Raw genomic sequence first — 21,737 nt, 5'->3', positions numbered from 1 at the left:
CTTAGATAAACCTGGAGACTTATGTGTACCCATCTGCATCTGCAATCATTGCCCTAGGGTGCATTTTCACACTTATTTTGAAATTTTCAATTTCATCATATTGCTAGATTTACCATGAGAGCTATTGCCCAGCTGTTGGTCTGGAAGTCTAACTGTTTGCCTCCCAAGCTTTCCTGGTTCTAAAATCTCAGCCATGAATACTTGAAACCAGTCAAAGCAAAACCTCTGAGAAAGCTGCATTAACCATCCTTTCTTTGTCCAGCTTATCGAGAATGTACACAGGCAGATCTGTTTCTGGCCATAGTCTTTAAGTTTATAAAATGCTTATTTCACAAAGCCTTGGAAAATGCTAGGGTTATATCCGAATCTCTGGATTGTGTATTAATTATATTGGATTACTTAAGAATTCCCAGTTATCACTCCGAGGGTTGACAGGTTCTTGTCCCACAATCAGGCCCAGTATTATTGAAATTAGTGTTCAGTTGCAACACTCACATTTTAGGAACCCTTCTGTATTTACAATAGTTTATTAATACATTTAGCACAGTCACAAACACACTAACCCAGCAAGGTAGATCGAGATAATACAGAATATACATCTGAACATCCATATACTCACACCATCCCTTGCAGAACAACCTGAAATGTTAGCCATTATCTTCCTCATCACCAGTGGCCATCATCCTGGCACCTCCCAAGGGCTACCTCACTCTCTCCTCCCACACCCAGGCTGGGATACAATTTTTGCAATATGTTAGGCTGATGCCACTATGTGTAATGCCATATTCAGTAAGGGTTTGTCCCTCTTCCTTATTTGTATTTCCTCCCCCTACTAATGTTGGGGTGCCCTTCTCCTATAGGTTAGTATAGGAATAATCTCAATTTATTATCATATACATCAGTTTGTTGTCATGGCACTCTTGTGGTCAGACATCTGCAGATGTTCTATCCTAAAATATCCAAAAGCTGGTGTTAGCTCATGTTCCTGGGCTTGGTTGGTGTCATTATGGACGAACTTCTCCCTTAAACGCTCTATTCCCAGTTCCCCAAAACTTAGGGGTGTTGGTTAGGCCATTTCTGTGCCAAAGCCATAGGCCTCAAGCCTTTATGCTAACTGCTGAAGCCAATGTCTTACAGGATATGGGCCGGTAGGGTCCTTGTGTTACTGCTAAATAAAATAAATGCTAAAGCTAGCTCTATGGGCTACAGGGGACAGGATGCTTCAATTTGACAGTGACCAGCTAGTTGTGGTGTCTTAAAAATAAGCTATCTTTATTTTTGCTTCAAAGTAGCGAGTAGCTTTTTCAGTTAATTTCATACACTGTTTCAGGCATTGCATCATCATCATACGCCGCAACAGGATCCATATAAATGTAGATAGATTCTAAAAGCTGCTTTTCATTCCTCGTGCCTTGACTTCTTTTGGAGAACCTTCTCTCTGAATATCAAGCTCTGTGGATGTAAAACAAAGAATGAGACAGAGGACTTAAAGAGCTCTTATAAAGCCCTCAACTCTTGCAGTTAACTACAAAAAAGCCTATCAATCCATGCTGTGCAAATCTGGGGATTGTACAACTTTCTGCAGAATGTGCCAGTTTGTTCAGGCTATTGGCAAAACTGTGACACATGAAGCCAATGCCAGGGGAAAGCAATGTTCCTTCATTGTGTGCATGTCTTGAGCTCTGTATGTTTGCAGTCACTGACATAAGGTAGCTGAGAGAGGGCAGCCCTTAGAACATTCACAGATTAACTGAAGAACAGGTTTATTTCTTTGTGTGTTGGGCTATTCCCCCCCACCCCTGTAGCCAGCTGTGCAATGTTGAAGATCATTAAGAAACTCCAGGAAAGGCTACCAGCTGAATACTCTGGGCCCCTATCTTCCCTTCCACTTGTGAGTGTGAAGAGGACTCAAAACAGGTGAAAATGAAATGGTGGGGAGGCAGCAGAGACAGTGGAGCCGCAGCTGATCCCACAAAAGTCCTTTTATGGATATGCCACAGGTCAAAAGGCTCTGTAGCATAGGAGAGGAAGCAACAGAAGATTATCACTCTCCTAATCATCTTCCTTCAAAGCTGCAGAGAACTTGCAGTATAAACGTTTTCCTTCTTCACATTGGAAACATTGCCACCACAGCAGGGGACTTTGGGGCAACTGTCCTCAGGAAGTCATGCCACCATGGAAAAGTGGAGAACCAGGGTAGTGTGGAGACAGTGGGGCCCAGATCCTCAAAGGTATTTAAGTGCCAAACGCTACTGAAATCACTTTGAGAATCTGGGCCTGAGCCTCCAAGCAAATGCCACCATCCTCTGTGATGTCCCAAGATTCATGGGATCTTGAGACATCCTCCTATTTAGTGAGTCAAGTTTCATTCCAATTCTGTTTGGGGACAGGGGCCTGAGCCTCCAAGCAAATGCCACCATCCTCTGTGATGTCCCAAGATTCATGGGATCTTGAGACATCCTCCTATTTAGTAGGTCAAGTTTCATTCCAATTCTATTTGGGGACAGCCCTTGCCTCCTGAAAATGATATGCAAGACACCTATGCAAGTTGAAATTTGCTGAGTTTCCTGGTCCATAGGTTTTTTTTTTTCCCCCTTGTGTATTCAGCTAGTAGCTTTTCCTCCATTATTTTGTCAGCAAAATGACTCCAAGCCCCCAATCTGTGATTCAATGGGATGGATTTCAGCCCCTTTGATCAAGGAAATTCCCTATGTTGGCTTCAATGCAGGAGAGTCATTTTGCACCATAAATCTGTTCCATTCTTCTATTTGAACTTAGGATGAACTTATATTGCTGTGACTTGGGAGGGGCTAGTCTAGAATCAAGAATTTAGAGGCAGGTTTTGTTTTTCTGACCCACTCACAAACAGAATATTTAAAATGTTAACTTACGTATACATCCGTTGGTGATTGGTATGATATTGTAATCTTGTCGTTCTACTGAAAGCCCTCAAATGCGCTGGCACTGAGCTAAGAAAACAGTCTTATTTAAACAGAAGTTGTGGAGATACTGCATTCTGTTACCTTCTGCCAGTGAAGAATTAGTCACCTTAACAGCCTAAAAGAAAAGGAGTACTTGTGGTACCTTAGAGACTAACAAATTTATTTGAGCATCAGCTTTCGTGAGCTACATCCGATGGATGCTACATCGTGAATGCATCCGATGAAGTGAGCTGTAGCTCACGAAAGCTTATGCTCAAATAAATTTGTTACTCTAAGGTGCCACGAGTACTCCTTTTCTTTTTGTGAATACAGACTAACACGGCTGCTACTCTAACACTTAACAGCCTAGTGATTGTTTATTTTTGTTATTCAACAACATGGAAATGATTTCCAAGGATTTTTCCCTATAGGTGAGATTTTTATCACCTATGCACTGGGATCCCAAGGAAGTGGTGTACCTTGCATTGCTTTGGACATTTAAAACTAGACTGGACAAAGCATTAGCACAGGGTAGGGAACAGTCCAGTTTAATTCAAAGGAATTTTCACTGTTGGGGAGGAACAGTTGAATTTTAAGGCTCTAGGTTTGGACACAATGGGAGGGACAAAGTCTGTGGCCATCTACTTCAGTCTACGGATTTAAGACCTTTTCAATCTCCAGTCCAAGCCCCTCAATAATAATATATATTTTGCTCATTTACCTCTTATGAGGTGGTTTTGGCACACACAGCATATTATGCAGCTAGCTGTTCCTGTGATAAAGACCAGAGCTATAAGCATTGTGATCCAAATGTATGGCTCCCATGATGGCATGGTCCTTGTTTGCAACCAAACCCTGGGAGTAAGAGAAAAGCACCATGAAATACATTGGAACCCATTCTGGGAGGCAAAAAACTGGGGCACTGGGACTGTCCCTCACAAGAGGGGCATTCCTAGTTTTCAGGGACACATGATATTTTTAACACATGAAAACATGGCCCCTAATTTATTTTCTTCATTGCACTTAGGTGTTTTCAGTAAAGGTGGGCCTGAACCAGACATCAGTTCCAAGCCTCTTTGAACTTCAGGAAATTCTAATCCAGATCCAAAATTCACAGCTGGAGCCCAGCGCCAGTAGTTAGGTTCTACTTACACTTACTCCATGAAAGCAGATAAATTCCATCAACCCAGCACAGCAAAAAGGTAAGGTGAACTCTCTCAAGCGTGCCTTACATTGAATAGAGCATTGTTTGAGGATGGGTAGGGAATTTGGCTTGCATAAATCCCAAACAGGAGCATAATATGAAATCCTCTGTTTTGCTGAGTTCCACTGTCCCTTCCTTATTTAGAGAAATGAAAAGCCTGTTTCTTTATACATTTCATGAAATCCATCCCAGGATTCTGAGAATTTATTCAGAGGGAGTAAAAGACACAGATACACCCTCCATTGCTATGTTACTGTTCCATGAGTTCCAGACAAAGCATTTATTGTGGTTTGGCAGTAACCATCTATTCCCAGAACCCTGGGACTGAATTGTTATTGAGTCATCAAAATAAAATCAAATTTAGTACTCATGAGCACCGATAGTTAAGTTCATCTTTGCAGCATGAGGCTGGAAATCTTGTAGACTGTTAAGAGTCTCCTACCACTTAGATCCCAGAGAAACCAGACAGTGAAGTTACATTGTTGTAAAAACACCAACACTAAGCGAGAGGCGAATCCGACCCCTGGCAAGTCATGAGCTCTGCACCAGTCCTTAGGGCAAACACCAATACTAGGGAAAGTGAGCAATCCATCACTGTACCTGTAATAATAAATATGAAACATAAAATAATTATATGGCATATAGAAAAAACTACTGAGGTGCAAAAATCATGTGTGTCTTTTGGGGGATCAATTGTGGCTCCTAAAGTCACAAAGATCCTTAAATTCTATCTGCATCTGAGGTAATGAGACTGGTACAAAAACCAGAAAGCTCTCAGGAGGCCCTTCTGCTGCTCCTTTGCAGATCATTAAAAGCAATATTCAATCAAAACACCATCAGGTTTCCATAGAACGTATGCTCTGAATTTTTTTCTCCAAGGGTTGCATGGAAATGTTGCTGCAAAGAGTGCTGATACCTTCACAATACAATGGGACACTTCAATTCCTGTAACTCTGTTGACTTCAGTGGTGTTACACCAGGGATGTATTTGGCTAAGTTAGTGTGAAGCTGAGTTTTGGACTTTTAACTCCTTTGTTTCATGTCACATTTGGGAGTCACTAGGGAGATTTGTTAAAGTGTTATCGTATCCACACATCTCTGATCGCCTGGGACTTCACAATTCATGCTATGCTGCACACTATGGCCACTTTACAGAAACAGTAAGAATAGAAGCCAAATCCTGCTATTCCACACAGAGAATCTCCATTCCCTGTTAACATAGGTGGCCTATGACACAAAATAGAGAAGTTTTGATTCCAGCTATTAAAGGGTACACAGACACTCGCCAGTTCATTACAATGCACAACAGTAGTCAGTTTCTACCGGTAAGTAGCCTGCTTGCCAACCCCAGCAAAAAATCAGTACATACTAGACAAAAAGGTTAGGGGGAAGATGCAGTTATTAGGAAAGGGTGTTACTGACAACACGTATTTGTGTGTGTGTGTGTGTATCTAAGTGGGAATGCGTGTGCCTACAGTATGTGGATGTGTGTGTGAGATGTGGTTGGGGATCACTGACCGACCTTTGGTTTATCACATCATTTGTTAAATTCTATTATTCTAAGAGCGACACAGGATATTCCCCCCTAACAAATCTGATTATCTGCAGCCCTGTCAGAGTCTTGAGGAGCCATCCATTTTTTCCCCCCTACCGTACCCCACGGGGTTGCATTTTAGCCACCGCCTTTCTGATGAATGAGGACGCAGAGAACTCTGGCACAGAGCCTTGGGCTTTGATTCCAGGCTGCATTCTGCATATGCCACTATTGTGGCGTAAAGGGGCCACAAAGCTGCCAGATTTACCCCTACCTTACAACCTAAGGGGTTGCCTGGGTGATGGCCTATGATACACATACCACTGGAACAGGGGTATCTCAGGAGCTGGGTGGAAGAAATGTGGGAGGTGGGGAGTGTAGCTAGACTTTTCTGCACTCCACCTATTTTGGGGTGTCAACTGATTTCTTGGGGACCATTGCAGACTACGTATCACTGACTAGACTATCCCCCAGCAATCCCTAAATTCCAGAGATGCAGAAGTGGCTTAATGACTCACCGCAGCTTTCTGGGCCACATCTCTTGAGAGGCGCAGTGCAGAATCAGGGTCGCAGTCTGCAGTCACTGTGCATGTTACATAAGCAAGAAGTTGGACTACCCTGTGGGAGCAGATCAGTGAGCCCCTGGTCTCTTAATCTTGCTTTGGTCCAGTTCCTACATGGTATTTCCCTTCTACCAATGAGACATTCCATCCTTTCCAAGTTTACATCAAGGAAGAGACTTTTTAACCTTTTCCTGGGCACTTTCATCTGATCCACTTCTTCCTTTAAACTATTCCTTACCTTCCCCATGTTTTCCCCTCATTTTTAAATGAATCATATACTTACATTAAGCTCATGCAGACCACCAAACTAAATGAGCCTGGAGAACTTTTTAAAAAGAGCGAAATTGGCAGGATTTCCAGCATCTTACCTACCAAACCAGTTGTGTTACAGGACTGGAGGGTGGCCTGCCAAAGAAAGAAATGGGTTAGTGGGTTCTTTGGATTTTTTGTGAGGGGGCGGGGCGGGATGCATAAATGTATCTTTGTAATGTATAAGGAAGGTCTGAAAGAGGCTTTTGTTGGATTTTTTTAAAGTTTTTTTTTTTTTTTTTTTAACATTTAGAAATTTAAATTTTGCCCACCCTACCAGACTTTATGGACATTACGAGAACTAAGAAGATGATGTCATCAGAAATATGATGCCCATGAAACAAGGTTAGTCAAGATGGGGAAGTAATTTTTATTCAGAATGTTCTTATTAACTTCTCTAACTCAAACACCTGAGAAAGAGTTGAAGAAAAAGATATCTGTTAAAGATCCAAAACTCTTGCCGCTTGAAGTGGGACCTGTGAAAAACCTCAGTCAGCGGCAAGTCATCTAGCAAACAAACTCCTGAAGCCCCAACTTGAAATTCCTGACATTTCTAAGGTAAAAACCAGGAAGGGAGAGGGGGGAAGAGAAAAATAATACCCCAACACGCTTCAAGCCTTTTATATACAGCACAAAGAAGCAAAAAAGGGCACAGTCCTATTATTTTACTTTGGGGATTGTCGTCTTTAAAGTCACCTTTAAACAGTGCTGGGCTCCTCATTGTCCAGTGATGGAATTTCATTAATTAAAAAAGAAAAGATTATAGAACACCTATTTGCCTCCATTTATAAAGCTAAATTTGAAGGGACAGAGGGATGTTCTTAATACTAGATATAAGAAGAGTGGATACCAAAAAGAAGTGGTGAGAGTTAGGGGGTAAACTAAGGCACAGAGCAGCTGAGTGACTTGCCCAAGCTCACACACGAAGTCTGTGGCAGAGCAGGCACTTAAACCCAGGTCTCCTCAGTTCTAAGTTATTGCCCTAACCACTAGACCAGTGATACTCAGACAGAGGCTGCTGAGATGCAAGTGGCTTTTTAATGTGTCTCCTGTAGTTCTTCGCAGCACATGATATGAAAACATTATGTGATTTAATTATTAACCAAACCGGATGTTTTTACTATGTTGTTAACCAATTGTAGTTGATAAAATAATAATGGGTCAGTCACTTTGCTATGAGAATTTTTATATATATATACAGTGTCATTACCCAGGGTACAATCTGGACTGATGGACAGCTGTGTCCTTTAATTCTCCAAGCTGGGGTGCCTTTTACATTGTTTGTCTGTGAGAGCAACCATTCCTGGTTTGCGATCACGCTGCCTCCACTGTGTAAATCACTCCCAGCTCTACTATAGCCAGCCACTCATGAATTACACTGCAGGGCAACAACAGGAAACTCCCAGTACCAGACTTTCCCACAGAAATGTGCATCTTGTACTGCTCGACACCCTCCTGGACATAGACATATTCTGTCATTTATTAATAGAAAATGATGTGCACAAATCTTGTTATCCCAAATGGAGTTTCCCAAACACTTCAATCCAAACACACTGGTTTAGATAACAAACAAATGTATTAACTACAGAAAGATAGATTTTAAGTGGTATTAATACTTCGCTATCTCTACTGGAAATGCTTCACCTAATATACCCTAGGATTGCATTTGCCTTTTTCACAGCCACATCACATTGATGGTTCATAGTCAAAGATTTTTTGGACTGGCATGTAACTCCACGAGACCCACCTACTTTAAACCTTTGTGTGTAGTTTGTAGGGGGAAAGCGAGCAGCAGAATAAGAACAAGTGGGTTTGTATCCTTCCATGATCTCAGTTAAAAGAAAAATAGTACCTCTTGCTGTTAATATTTAGTTAACAGTTAATATCTGTTAATATTGCTGTTAATATTGATACTTCACTGTAGTCAAGGAACTTCTCTTTTTCATTTCCTGTGCAGATCATTGCAATACCTCAATGTATATATTTAAATGTTCAGACCGTATGTTGAGAACATACGTTTCTTTTGAAAGTTTTGTTTACTTCCACTTCTTTCCACTGATTCACAGGAGGTTTATGTATGTATAGGCTTTTCCACAACGCTCATTACCATTTTATTTGAGTGACACCCTGAGAATTAAGGAAATGTTACTGACCCTGTTTACAGGGTGGGGAAACGGAAAAACAAAACAAAACAAAAACTTTTTTAAGTGACATGCCCAAGGTCACTCAGGAAGTCAGTGTCAAAGCTGCAAAAGCTGACCCAAATTTCCTGATTCCCATGCAAATACCTTAACCACAGGATCATCCTTCTTCTTATCTGTCTTGATTCTTTGTGATCCTGCAGTACCTTCTGGACACAGTTTCTCCAGCAATACTGCTTACCCACATTCTACCACTCAGAACCTAAGTCTTCCATCAGCAGAATGAACTCTTCTATGAGACTTTGGATGCACCTCTCCAAGCACCTTCGGCCTTAATGGATTCCTTTTTCTTCCACCACCCTGAATACTGATGCTGAGTGCCTCTGAGATGCCCCAAGCCAGCGTTTTCAATTCAGCCCCATAGATTTTAAAGTGATTATATATTTTTCCAACCCAAACAATTTCTGAGCCTCCTACCTGGTTTGCATCTATCCTGCCAACCATGCCAATGTGTATAACTGGTAAATGTGGCCTCTCCAGCATGGAGCATGTTTCCCAAAAAGTCATTTACAAAATCATTTCCCTATCACTCATATAAAATTGTAGGCACAGTTTCCCTTCCTACTAATGTGTAATCTTATCCTGGATGGGACTGGTTTAGTGCTGTTTGTCTAAGGTTTGAAATACCTAAAATCCTTGGTTTGAATCATAGTAGAATTGATTCAGCCCTTTGCCTTCTAGAGCAGATATAACTAGCTCTGTGTAGTTTATTTTACTGAGCAATCTTTCCGACTAACAGCCAGTATCTAATCTCTCTTTCTTGGGTAAAGTCAAATCCTGATCTCAGCTACACAGTGCCATACATACCACCCTGGGTATGGAACTCAAGCTATGTTCATTCTGCCTCTTACCCACTCACCATCGCTATACTGTACTATCTGTTTCTCTGTTGCTGAAATGGGGGATGATTGGAGATGTGACTGGGGAAAACTGCGTGTGGCGTGAAATCCAAGTTTGCCACACCTCAGCTGTGCGGGGTGTAGCAGTGGCACAAATGAGGGTCAGTGCCGGGTTTACAATGGCACCATGCTCAGAAGGGGCCCCATGAAAGTGGCCAAATTGAGGGCTGCCGTGAATCTCTGAGGCGAGCAAAATCCGCCAATAAGCACAGGACTCGCCAAGGTAGAGAAGGAACTTTGTCACACTACATTTTCAGTGCTCTCACCACTACCTCTGGGTACTGCAACCACAGGGCACAGCATTCCTTAGCATTAATCAAAGAGCTGCATTCTGTTTTGCAAGTCCATTGGAAAGAGAATAAGAAGGAACACATGCGTAAACATTCCTGGGAATGCTGAACACAACAAAGAGAAGAGCTGTCTTGGATTACAGCATTTATAATTTATGCCAGCCCATCATATGTCTGGTTCTAGGCAGAATACGTTTGTGCTATTTTAGTTTGAACATTGTGCTGAAGTGGAACATTCTGTGTGTCTTTGATTAATAATAACCCCGTTGGTTATCCACCAAGCATTTATGGTTCTGTATTCGACTAGCATTTTACTAGCACTTTGCATATCTGTTGGCAACAGGAAGGTGTATCCTTCTCTCAAACACCTGTTTGGGCTCAATTCTCTGCAGAGGATCCCCAAACCTATTTCACCATTTTTCTTTTTTCTTTGGGTCCTTTCTGCAGATTTTTGCCCTTTTCTCAACGTCATGTACTCTGAGTTCTCCCATAACTTCCTTCTTCTTACCCAATCATAAACCTATTGCAGAACTCTGTGCAAACTCTTCTTCCTATTCTTTTCCTTTCTTGAAACCGTGAGCCACATCCTTGGGTCTAGCCCTGCTATGTTTGATGCAGGGCCTGAGGGGGTGAATAAAGGTGGTTTAAAGTCAATTTGCACTCCCCCATTTTCTCAGATGCCCACTTAGTGCAGCTTTCCAGACTTGTGCTGCTCCCACAATGCAAAGGGGATGGACCAGAGGCCAAGGATCTGGACCCTGTCTTTACAGCATTACTTTTAATTATCAAGCCCACTGTCTACATGGCTTCAATACCACACTTCTTTTTTGCCACATCTGTCCTCTTGTGTTCTCTCTGCAGTGGGAGTAAGGACCTTCTCCCACACTGTCACTTCCATTGGGAACAAACTCCCTGCCTCTTTGTGTCTACTTGGTTCCTTGATTCTTTGAAAATTCCATCTTAAGATGCAACTTTCCCCAGCCTATGACTTTTAGACCTCCTTCTCATAAAAACCAATCTAACCTTACTCCCTGCACCTCCAAATTGTCTCAATATTCAGTAATTCTTACTGAAATGTGGCCACTGTGCCATTCTTCACTCCCACCGTCTCATCTACAGGTGTTATCTCTGCAATATATTGTAGCTTACATAGCCCATGATATCTTGGCTGTAACTTGGCTGTGAAATGCAATGAGACACCTTAGTATAAATGCTATGTAGCAATAAATCATGCCTCTGATATTTTCTGCAGTTACTCTGCTTAGACACTTGAGGGTGGTCTTTGCATTTCACTCCAGATAAATTACTTTTAAAGTAAGAATTCTCCCCTATGAGAACTATACAGATTCCATCAGGGTACGATACAGTTACATGTCTAAGTTTCTAAGTCCTGTGGGAAGAGCATGTTTTGACTGCACAGCATGTGGCTGATGCTGCAGTGAGAGAGGCTCTGTGAAGTTACAACAAATGCTGAATAAAACATTGTCACTGCGCAGTACATGAAAAGTCCCTAGGTAGTGGTTTTCACATTCCTTCTGAAATATTTTATTTGCTAACTGGTTGTTTATCAATCTTCTCCATAGTAACAAGAGAAGTGGAGGTGGCATATAAATGGGCTGAGTGACATTAAGTCTGCATGTAAATATAGGACGGATTGCAATATGTCTGGAGGAGAAAATCTGAAAGAGGCTAAAACATGTACTGTGAAATCTTTCCTGGTGTCAATGGAGAAACAGTGCTTCTTAGTGTTTGTTTTATTGGGGAGAATGTAGCACAAAATCTGAAAGAGGCTAAAACATGTACTGTGAAATCTTGCCTGGTGTCAATGGAGAAACAGTGCTTCTTAGTGTTTGTTTTATTGGGGAGAATGTAGCACAAAGTCAAGAGTGTCCCAATTCTAAACATTTCCTGCATGCGCGATGTTATATTAAAATATGAGTCATTTTAATCTTTGTACTTTGTAGCCAAGTATTAATTTTTACAACATATGTTTGCCTTTGTGCATTTTTCAAGGGAGGTTTGAAGCTATTTGAAGCTGTAATAAATAAGCAAAGGGAGGAAAGATGGTTTCATGGCAAAAACACAGGACTGGGAGTCAGAAGATCTGGATTCTGTTTCCATCTCTGCCACTGACTTTCTGTGTAACTTTGGGCAAGTCACTTTCTCTCTCTCTCTGACCCTCGGTTTCCCAGTCTGTAAAACTGAAATAATACTTGCCTCACAGGGAGTATTGGTGGGGGGGGGGGGTTCATTCAATTATGTTTGTGAAGCTCTTCCTCAGATGGAAGGTTCTATTGAAGTACAAGATATTTTGTGTGAGTGTGTCTGAGACGTAGGCACAGAGAATAGACTCCAGGAAAATAAAGAGGTAGGTAGACAAACCTCAGGAGCACTCAGGAAAGGCACCTGTGGGAGGTGCCTGCCAAGGCTCAGGGCTTCTGCCCTGCTCCTGTTGAAGCCCTGTGCCCCGGCAGGTGCCTCCCATGGGACTGAAGCCCCAAGACCCCCTCTCCCCACTGGGCAGAAAGCCCTAACCCCTCCACGCTGTTGCGTGGCTGAAACCCCAAGCTTCCCCCATTCAGTGAAGAATGGGGTGGGGGGGACCTAGGGGGCTCTGCAAGCCGCACTTTAACTATAAAAGAGCCATATGCAGCTTGCGAGCCACGGTTTGACCACCCCTGGCTTAAGCTATCCCTTGTCAGTTGTGGAAGGGACACAGTGGGAGTTATCATTGCATGGATTAACAAAAACTATCAACCCTCCAAAACAAAAGCCTTCATAGTCTTAAAATGAAAGTCTAGTGGCTACACACACTTGGGACACCAAATTTCACACGGTGCTTGCAATACTCCCTCTTCCTCTTGGCAAGTGGGCATTGTTAGCACTAGAATTAACAGGATATCTAATCTGCATGTGCCTCATAAGGTGATTAGATCTGAAAATTTTCCACAAATAAAGGGCCTAATCCTGTAATCCTTACATGAGTAATCTCACCTGATATTAATTGACTGTTCACCTGAACAAGGGCTGTAGCATTGGGTCCAGAACAAGATACACTAGGGTGACCAGATGTCCCAGTTTTATAGATATTGGGGGCTTTCTCTTTTATAGGCACCTATTACCCCCCACTCCCCACCCTGATTTTTTACACATGCTATCTGGACACCCTAAATTACACTGGGGAAATGAATGCACTGGAAACTACTGCTAATATGATCTATTGTTTTGAAAGATAGTACAGCATGTAGTATGTACCAAATCTTCCAATTTACCCAGAGTGTGTCTGATTGCAAAATACCCATCTTGTATGTGTCCTCAAAACTTAACCCACTACCATTAACTTCAATGATCACGTTCATTTTTTTTTGAGAGGATGTATATAATGGTCAGAGGGGACTATTTGGGAGTTGGAACTCTGAAGTTCTGTTACTTACTCTGTGTCTAATTCAGTACACCTACCCTGAGTAGGTCATTTTGCTTTGCTCTGTGCCTCAGTTTCCCAACCTTTAAACTGAGGAAGATAAATACATACCTCTATTAGAGGAGTACTGTTGTTTTAGAGTCTCTTTAAAGTTAGGATTCTAACTAAATGTGTCTGTACAAGGTTATCCAAAAGTGTATGTTACTAATGTGTACTTTGTTATGGGCCCACAATGAGTTTCTGATTCTGTGGTTATTTTGCAACAAGAAAAATTGTTTGGTTACATGGTACATCAGAGTGTCCAATGAAATAACCCCATGGGAACTAATAGCTTTAGAATCTTAATATACACAGGTTTCAGAGTAGCAGCCGTGTTAGTCTGTATCCGCAAAAAGAAAAAGAGTACTTGTGGCACCTTAGAGACTAACAAATTTATTAGAGCATAAGCTTTCGTGAGCTACAGCTCACTTCATCGGTTGCATTCAGTGGAAAATACAGTGGGGAGATTTATATACATAGAGAACATGAAACAATGGGTGTTACCATACACACTGTAACCAGAGTGATCACTTAAGGTGAGCTATTACCAGCAGGAGAGCCAGGGGAGGCGGGGGGAAACCTTGATTATCACTACAAAAGGTTCCCCCCCCCCCCCCCCCGCCGGTAATAGCTCACCTTAAGTGATCACTCTGGTTACAGCGTGTATGGTAACACCCATTGTTTCATGTTCTCTATGTATATAAATCTCCCCACTGTATTTTCCACTGAATGCATCCGATGAAGTGAGCTGTAGCTCACGAAAGCTTATGCTCAAATAAATTTGTTAGTTTCTAAGGTGCCACAAGTACTCCTTTTCTTAATATACACAGCTTTCAAATGAGATCATATTTATGAGCCTATCTAGATTTGAAGCCAATGCAAGCAGCCTAGATTTTTGCCTGCCAAATGTCATTTTTGGCTTCATCTGCTTTCCATATATTCAAAGAATTGTACCACATGGAACCCTTTAAACAATAAGGCGGAAATAACATAATTTTTCAATTGGCCTTGAAATAGATTTTAACTAATAAAATATTCTTGAGTTCTCTAAGAAGTTACAGTTGCAAGGAATAGAATTGTTCAGTACTGAATTCCCAACACTTTTGCAGGAAAGAGAGTTGATGTTTTGGGAATTGTAACCAATACCCGCATGGCAAAGCTTAGACCAATCTAAGTTCCCAAATAACATTTTGTGTAGAAGAGAGAGTTAAGGCCCCAATCCTGCAAACACTCACATATGTGTAACTTTACTCACACAATCAATTTCAATGACAAAACAATTTTGATGAGCGAAGTTACTCACATGACTAAATTTTTGCAGGAGTCAGTCCTAATGTTGTAAATAGACCATTAATTTACCACATTATTAGAACATTGTAGTTATTGAGGAAACAAATGTTTGAAAGTCAGGAAATTCTGAATGATGGTTAAACTGAAATTTGAAAGGTAAAAAATTGGCTAGTTCAGATCTAAGATCTAAAGTCTAGAAATATTCAGTTAAGGTACTTGCACCAACTTCTGTGCTGTTCCTTTCTTCAGTTTCTCAGGTCCTCTCCTTCCAGCCCTGGGAGAACTCCATTAGCTGCTACTTGACAGAATTTAAGCTGCTTAATGCCTTCTTTGAATGCTCCCTTTGGCTTCATTTCGAGTTGAGGATGTGTAGCTGCTCCTCCATGATGCCTTGTCCCCTGTATGTTCAGATTATAAATCTTTCGCTTGTTGCCTAGGTTTAAAGATAAAACATGACAGCATCTTTTATTTGTGGTTAGTCCAGTGAAAGATTGTCCCCTGGATCTTCACACATGAAATCATCTGGGATGCCTGAGCTGATACTCTTTGGATTTGTTCATTTGGTATCTGGGAGCACAGCATTCTCAAGGGAGGACCTCAACGCAGGAATTTACTTCCCCTTGGTGCAACAGAATCCAAGTTTGTTGACCTTGCAGGCAGATTGCAAAACCTGTCTTGTAACTCAGCCTTTCTCTGAGATGGGATGAACTAAGCTGTGGGTGTTTATCAAAGGGGCAGGAACTGTCATTGATTCTATATTTGTACCATGCCTAGCATAATGGAATCCAACTTGATTGTGGCTTATAGGCACTATGACTATAAAAATTATAATATATACTGGCTTCGGAAGCTGCTCTTGATGTGAGTTTTGATGCTATGTGTAGGCTGATATATGCCAGCTGAGAATCTAGCCTATCTGCATTGAAATCAGTGAAGCTACATTAATTTAAACCAGTTAAGGACTTGACCTTGTATGTCTGGATGACTACTCTAGTTTGTGTTTTGAAATGTCATGTTTTGCACACCCAGCACATTTATGATGGTTGCCCTGTACCTATCAAAGAATAAAGAAATAAAAATATTAACAAATTATTCTGATTTTTATTGATGCTTTTATTTCTCTGTAGAGCCAAAAGAAAATCCCACTTCTCTGTCTTGAAGCTTGTCTACACTGGAAATGCTACAGCGGCAGCACTGCAGCTGTGGTGCTTCAGTATCGACCCTATCTACATATAGACAATCCACCTCCCCAAGAGGTGGTAGCTAGGTTGAGGGAAGAATTCTTCCATTAACCTAGCACTGTCTACACTGAGAGTTAGGTCGGCTTAACCACATTGCTCAGGGGTGCAGATTTTTCACGCCCCTGAGATACATAGCTGTGTGAATGATTTTTCTAAGCTCCTTTCCTTCCCTCCTTCCAATCTGAGCCTCACCTGTAGACATCCACAGGGACTACACACTTTGGTTTAGTTTAGCTAGTCACTTGATGTTACTTTTGTTTCACCAATAGTTGCAAACTAATATCTTTGGTTAGTCCATGAAGTTCAAATTTTAGGCAGGGAGGGTCTGAGGTATTAGCCTCATCTCTAATCTATACTAACATACAGAGTGCACTTTTTCAAGTCAACCATGTCTCCCTTTATCCTGTGTCTACTGCGTGTTCTATGGATGCTGAAATATCAGTGTTAGGCTCTGAAGCTAAACAGGTTTGGCAAAACTGCAGTTTCTGACAAGAAAATCTGCCAGACCATGATTAATTCTGTGGGAACCTTCATCTTATCATCTTCTTCAGTGGTGGAAATAGCCAGTGACCTCCTGCAGCAGTCTGATTGGTTCATTAATATTGGTAATGTTGTCTAGAATTAAAAGTGTAGGATTGGGCCTCAGAACTCGAGCTCTACTCCTGGTTCTGCCACTGAATCACTCTGGGTCTGTTTTCATGTCTTCAGCCTGCTATTAATATTTACCTAACTCACAGAGCTCTTGTAAGACTCAGCTGAATCATGTTTGTAAAACCCTTTGAGATCCTCAGTGCAATAGAACTGCAAATTATCATAATTAAATGGGACATTTGGGAAGGCAAGAGGGAGTGATCCGAGTGTTCTAAATTCCAAGACACTGCTATTATATACTGTGTAACTCTTGGCATCTGACAGGTCCTATCACCCTCCAAAGCAGACAACAAAGCAGAAGTATGAAACTTACTTATAAAGTTAGTCAAGCTCTAGATAGGAGAACAGGAAAACAAAGTTCCAGCCCTTCCTCTTCTCCCAGCTACAGTATTAAACCCTTTAATAAATAAGCACTGTTCTTGAGCATGTCGTAAGACCCACTAGGTGTTTTGATGATCTGGATGATTGGAGGGATTTTACACTCATTCCTGATTAAGCACCTGCAGATAAATAAGGTTACAAGATGGGGATTATCTGAATTTCTGTTTGCAGCAGTGAGTGATTCCTTGAGGGTTTGAGCCTACAACAATTAAGTCAATGGGAATTATGCCATTTTTGGGTCCCTACCTTGAGACACATGAGACCAGATTTTCAGGTGCTCAGCACCCACAATCAGGGCCAGATTTGCAAAAGAACTCAGTGATTACTGTGTCAAATACTTGTAAAATCTGGCCTTTTATTTAGGCGCATAAACGACAGCTGAGCAATTTTGAAAATATAGCTCTATTTGTGCAGGCTGTGCTCTCCTGTCTTTAGTGAGGTGAGATGAAAGGAGCTCAGGGTCAAATGGGAGAGGAATGGCAAAAAGAAGCATTCTGGGACAAAACCTGCTGTGGGAAGAAAGAGTTGCTAAAGGTGAGGAAGGAGTAGGTTGCCAAAGGGTTGGGTGGTTTCAGTAGCTATATTTTCATATATGTTTGTGAAGCTGGATTAGTGGCCAGTATACATATGTAAAATAACCCACTCTAGGCAGTGTATAGTATAAAATATGTTAATGTGCAGATGCAGAAAAGAAATGAAGTTCTATAATCCGAATCCATGTCCTCTGAGCACCAGACCTTGTGTCATAATATAGAATAGGTTAGTTTGTTCTGTTTGATCGCAATAGTCTTTTAAAATAACTTCCTAACACTGAGAATGTGTTTTCCTTCTCCTCCTCTACATACAGTATGCTGCACTATTCACCTTCATCTGCAGTTTAGGACCTTCATATGGCTTCCCCCTCAGTGTCTTCCTACAGCTGAGGACATGGGGATCTACATGGGTGTTCTTCCTCTTGGGGATTTTGAATTCAATTTAATTTTCTATCACTTTATGGGCAAGAGCTGGCTTGCCAAAATCGATACATCAAGTATTTAGGCTAAATTCACTGCAGTCCCATCAATTACATCCATGCTGAAGTCTAATGTACTAGTAAAGGCAATCCTTTTAGCAGACCCCTTCTGAGTTGTGCCCACTTATGCTACAGTAATTTAGCCCTGGATGTCTAGGGCAAGTTTTAAAGGAGTCATGGGGATTTACAGGGTGACTCCGTTTTCCATTTCAAATAAATCCGACACTTGATTCCCTACTGATACCAGAACTAATAGGTCAAATTTTATATTAGTACATGTTTGAATGCTTGGGTTTATTTTAATGTGGTTTCTTGACGAAGTGAGGATCCTGCATAACAAACCCATGACAAAGGCAAAAGCTCGTGGAAATTTGGCAGGCGAAGCGCAGCATCAGGCCATCGGTCGATCAAATCCTGTAGTATCCTCGAAGTAAACCAACAGCGGAGACGTCAGGAGCATGGAGCCAAGAATAACCATGCATGCACAGTGCTGTGGAATGGGATCGAGGGGCTTCCTCACCTGCGGCCCATCAAGCGCTGCCCCCGCCCAGGAGCTGGGATCCCAGACTATGACTGGTGGTCACAGAATTAGACCAGGGCCCCAAAGCCAGGCCCCAGCTTGATGGGCTCAGCTCCACCTCGGCAGCTGCCCCATCTCCCCCTCCTGCCTTCCCCCCTCCCCAGGTTCCCGTCCCCGGCTTGATCCCAGGGCGGGGCGTGCGTGCCCCTATCCTCTTCTCCCGCCGCTCGGCCTCGCCCGGCCCAGCCCGCGCGGGTCCCGTGCTCTCCCGGGTCAGGCCCCGGCGCCTGCGCGCCGCTCCGCCCGCCCCCTGCCCGCTGTCAGGATGAGGCGGAGGCGGCGGAGGCCCGGCCCGGCAGCTCCCGTCTTTCGCAGCGGCTCCTGGCGTAGCGGTTTCAGCCTCCGCGCCGCTGCCTGAGGGGAGCGGAGGAGGCCGGCGGAGCCATGGCCCAGCCCGGGGCTGCGCCGCACGCAGACGGTAAAGGAACCTCGGGGCCGGCCGCGCTCCCGAGGCGGGGCGGGCGCGGCCTGCGGAGCCCCGGGCTCGCCTGGGGAGCCGCACCGGCCAAGGGGGCGTGGACGGGGGGGGCCGAGCCCGAGCCGCGGGGGAGCATGTCAGGGCTCGAGTGACAGGCCCGGGCCGGGGAGGGGGGCATTTCTCGGGGTAGGGGGTGACAGGCCCCAGGGAGATGCTAGTGCGGGGCGGGGGGGCATTTACTTGGCATGGGGGTGGGAGTGACAGGCCCTGAGGAGATGCTAGTGCAGGGGATGGGGGATGTTGGGGGGGGGTGTCAGGTCCAGGGGGTGATGCTAGTGCAGGGGATGGGGCATTTCCCAAGATGGGGGGGAGGGTGACAGGTCCAGGGGGTGATGCTAGTGCAAGGGATGGGGCATTTCCCAAGATGGGGGGGAGGGTGACAGGTCCAGGGGTGATGCTAGTGTTTGTGGGGGCATTTCCCAGGATGAGGGGGGGTGACAGGTCCTGGGGGTGATGCTAGTGTGTGTGTGGGCATTTCCCAGGATGAGGGGGGGGGTGACAGGTCCTGGGGGTGATGCTAGTGCAGTGGGGGGCATTTCCCAAGGTGGGGGGGGTGACAGGTCCTGAGGAGATGTTAGTGCAGGGGGGTGGCATTTCCCTGGTATGTGGGGTGACAGGCCCTGGGGTTGGGGAGATGCTAGTGCAGGGGAGGGGATATATCCCTGGATGTCAGGGATGACAGACCCTGGGAGAGAGGCTAGTCCAGGGGGGAGAGCATTTACCTGGGAGAGGAGAGTGTGACAAGCTGTGCATGGAGGTAGTCTGAGAGTAAGGTTATCTGGGCAGGGCTGTGTATGGAGGATGTTTATTCTGATGAAGAGGTGAGCCACTCTCTCCTGGGTACTTGTGCATGAGGTAAGAGTAATAGATCCTTCAGGGAGATGCTTATCAAGAAAAAGAGGTGATGTACCTGGACATGGGGATAGGAAGTGCCAGGTCTTGCAGGGAGATGCTTACCTTTTGAATGGGGAGACATTTACTAGGGCAAGAGTGTATAGGGGGAGTGACAGCACACCACAGGATGATGCTTGTCCAGCAAAGGGTTGTTTACCAATCAAGAATCCTTGCCTAGGTAATCACAGACCCTGCAGGATGATGCTTATACTGTGTTGGGCATTTACATGGGTAGGGGGATGGTGTATGTGTGGATGACCAACTCTGTAGGAACATAAGATTGACCATAGTGGGTCAGGCCAATGGTCAGTGTAGCCCGGTATGTTATCTCTAACGGTGACGTATGCCAGGTGCCTCAGTGGGAGTGAACAGAATGGCAATTTTGAGTGATCCATTCCTTGTCATCCAGTCCCAGCTTCTGGAAGTTGGAAGTTTAAGGGCACCCAGAGCATGAGGTTGCATCGCTGACCATCTTGGCTAATAACTATTGATAAGACCTTTTCTCCATGAACTGGTCAACTTGTTTTTTGAACCCAGTTAAACTCTTGATCTTCACAGCATCCCATTGCAATGAGTTCCACAGGTTGACACTGTGCTGTGTGAAGAAGTACTACTTTATGTTTGTTTTAAATCTGCAGCCTATTAGTTTCCATTGAGTGATCACTAGTTCTTGTGTTATGTGGTGGGGTAAAGGTGGGAAGCAGGTTACTTGGGCAGGCATTTCCTGGTGGAGAGTGACATTTACTGCAGAGAGGGTCTTATCTTGCGGACAGTGGCAGTATTTACCTGGGCATGGGAACAGGAAGAATTGCCCTGGAGAATTGGGAATTTGTGATAGACTTTGCCTGGAAATTTACACGGAGTGGGTTATATCTGTTTTGGGAGGGGGAGTGACAGACGTTGCAGGGAAATACTTGGAGGCAGTACTGTCTTTCTGTGCAGAAAAAGCATGGAGTGGGATGGGAGTGACCCTGTACAGAGATAACCAATCTCAAGATAGTCATCAGTTTAACTGGACAGGAGGGTTATGGGGGAGGAATAAAAGACTGTGTGGACATTTGGTGGGATTTATGGGACATGGATGGATAGACACCATAGGGAGCCACTTATCTTGGCAGCAGGGCACTTAACCTATGCAAGGATTTTCATAGAAGAGGGTAACTACCAATTTATGGTGATGCGTATCTAGGGGATTACATTTTACTGGGGGTGGGGTCTCCTTATGCAAGAAGGACCTTATCCTGTGGGGAGTGGAGTGGTGGTTGTTTACCTGGTCAAAGTTTAAGTAAAGAGGCAGACTCTGGAGGAAGATATGTGTATAGGGATGAGGGTGTTTGCATTTTTCCCCTCTTCAAGGTGAATGGCATACTTCAGGATTTTTGTTCTTCTGAGAGGTGAGTGTGGGTGTTTACCTATTCAGATGGAGTTGTGTGGCAAGATTATTTTATCTGTTCTTGAGTTGTGTGGAGTGGGCTACGTTTTCCTTAGTCAAGTTGCTGTCCTAGGAGTACTTGTGAAAATGGGTAGATATGAAGAATGTGAGAACGTTAGGGTGCAAATAATCAAGAAGAACAGTTTACGTTGAAACCTGCATTATTGGGCCCTTTCAAAATCTGTTACATAATAAAAGTACAGTAATTTGTGTGTGCGTGTGTGTAAAATGATATATAAAATTAATGGGGATTTTTTTAAAGTGGTTGAAGACAAGGGATATTTCCAGTTAGAGGCGGCTGTTAGTATGGGTTTCACTGTGTATTCTCTGGGGAGGAACAGCAGCAGTGTTTCTCTTAAGTCTTTCCTTTGGTTATAAGATCTACCAGCTCGTTCTT

The 21,737-nt window shown here is 43.4% G+C and overlaps 1 protein-coding gene and 2 long non-coding RNA genes across 15 annotated transcripts in view; 2 read left to right on the top strand and 1 right to left on the bottom strand.

The window, feature by feature from the left end:
- Positions 1-488: 488 nt before the first annotated feature.
- On the bottom strand, positions 489-18,612 carry LOC119563923. Its single transcript, XR_005222699.2, has 5 exons — positions 18,477-18,612; positions 14,898-15,104; positions 3,643-6,627; positions 2,892-2,969; positions 489-1,452 (listed from the first exon to the last, which is right to left on the bottom strand). It is a non-coding gene; the product is annotated as an uncharacterized LOC119563923 (long non-coding RNA).
- On the top strand, positions 3,985-15,714 carry LOC122463192. The gene is made up of 3 exons (XR_006286335.1): positions 3,985-4,123; positions 6,785-6,876; positions 15,151-15,714. It is a non-coding gene; the product is annotated as an uncharacterized LOC122463192 (long non-coding RNA).
- The window catches only part of RABEP1 (rabaptin, RAB GTPase binding effector protein 1), a 69,837-nt gene continuing 66,653 nt past the window's right edge, over positions 18,554-21,737 (top strand). For 5 of the 13 annotated variants that reach the window (XM_043531217.1, XM_037880778.2, XM_037880780.2 and 2 more), the window contains exon 1: positions 18,554-18,954. In XM_043531217.1, the coding sequence (XP_043387152.1) occupies positions 18,921-18,954 (34 nt within the window). In that variant the 5' untranslated portion in view covers positions 18,554-18,920. The remainder of the gene's footprint in view (positions 18,955-21,737) is intronic. The other 8 variants (XM_043531221.1, XM_043531219.1, XM_043531218.1 and 5 more) reach the window with 3 other exon arrangements.

Source organism: Chelonia mydas, chromosome 17 (assembly GCF_015237465.2).
Source record: "Chelonia mydas isolate rCheMyd1 chromosome 17, rCheMyd1.pri.v2, whole genome shotgun sequence".
NCBI classification, from domain to species: Eukaryota; Metazoa; Chordata; order Testudines; family Cheloniidae; genus Chelonia; species Chelonia mydas.
The sequence above is the reverse complement of the archived record's forward strand: the minus strand, read 5'-3'. Positions and strand labels throughout refer to the sequence as shown.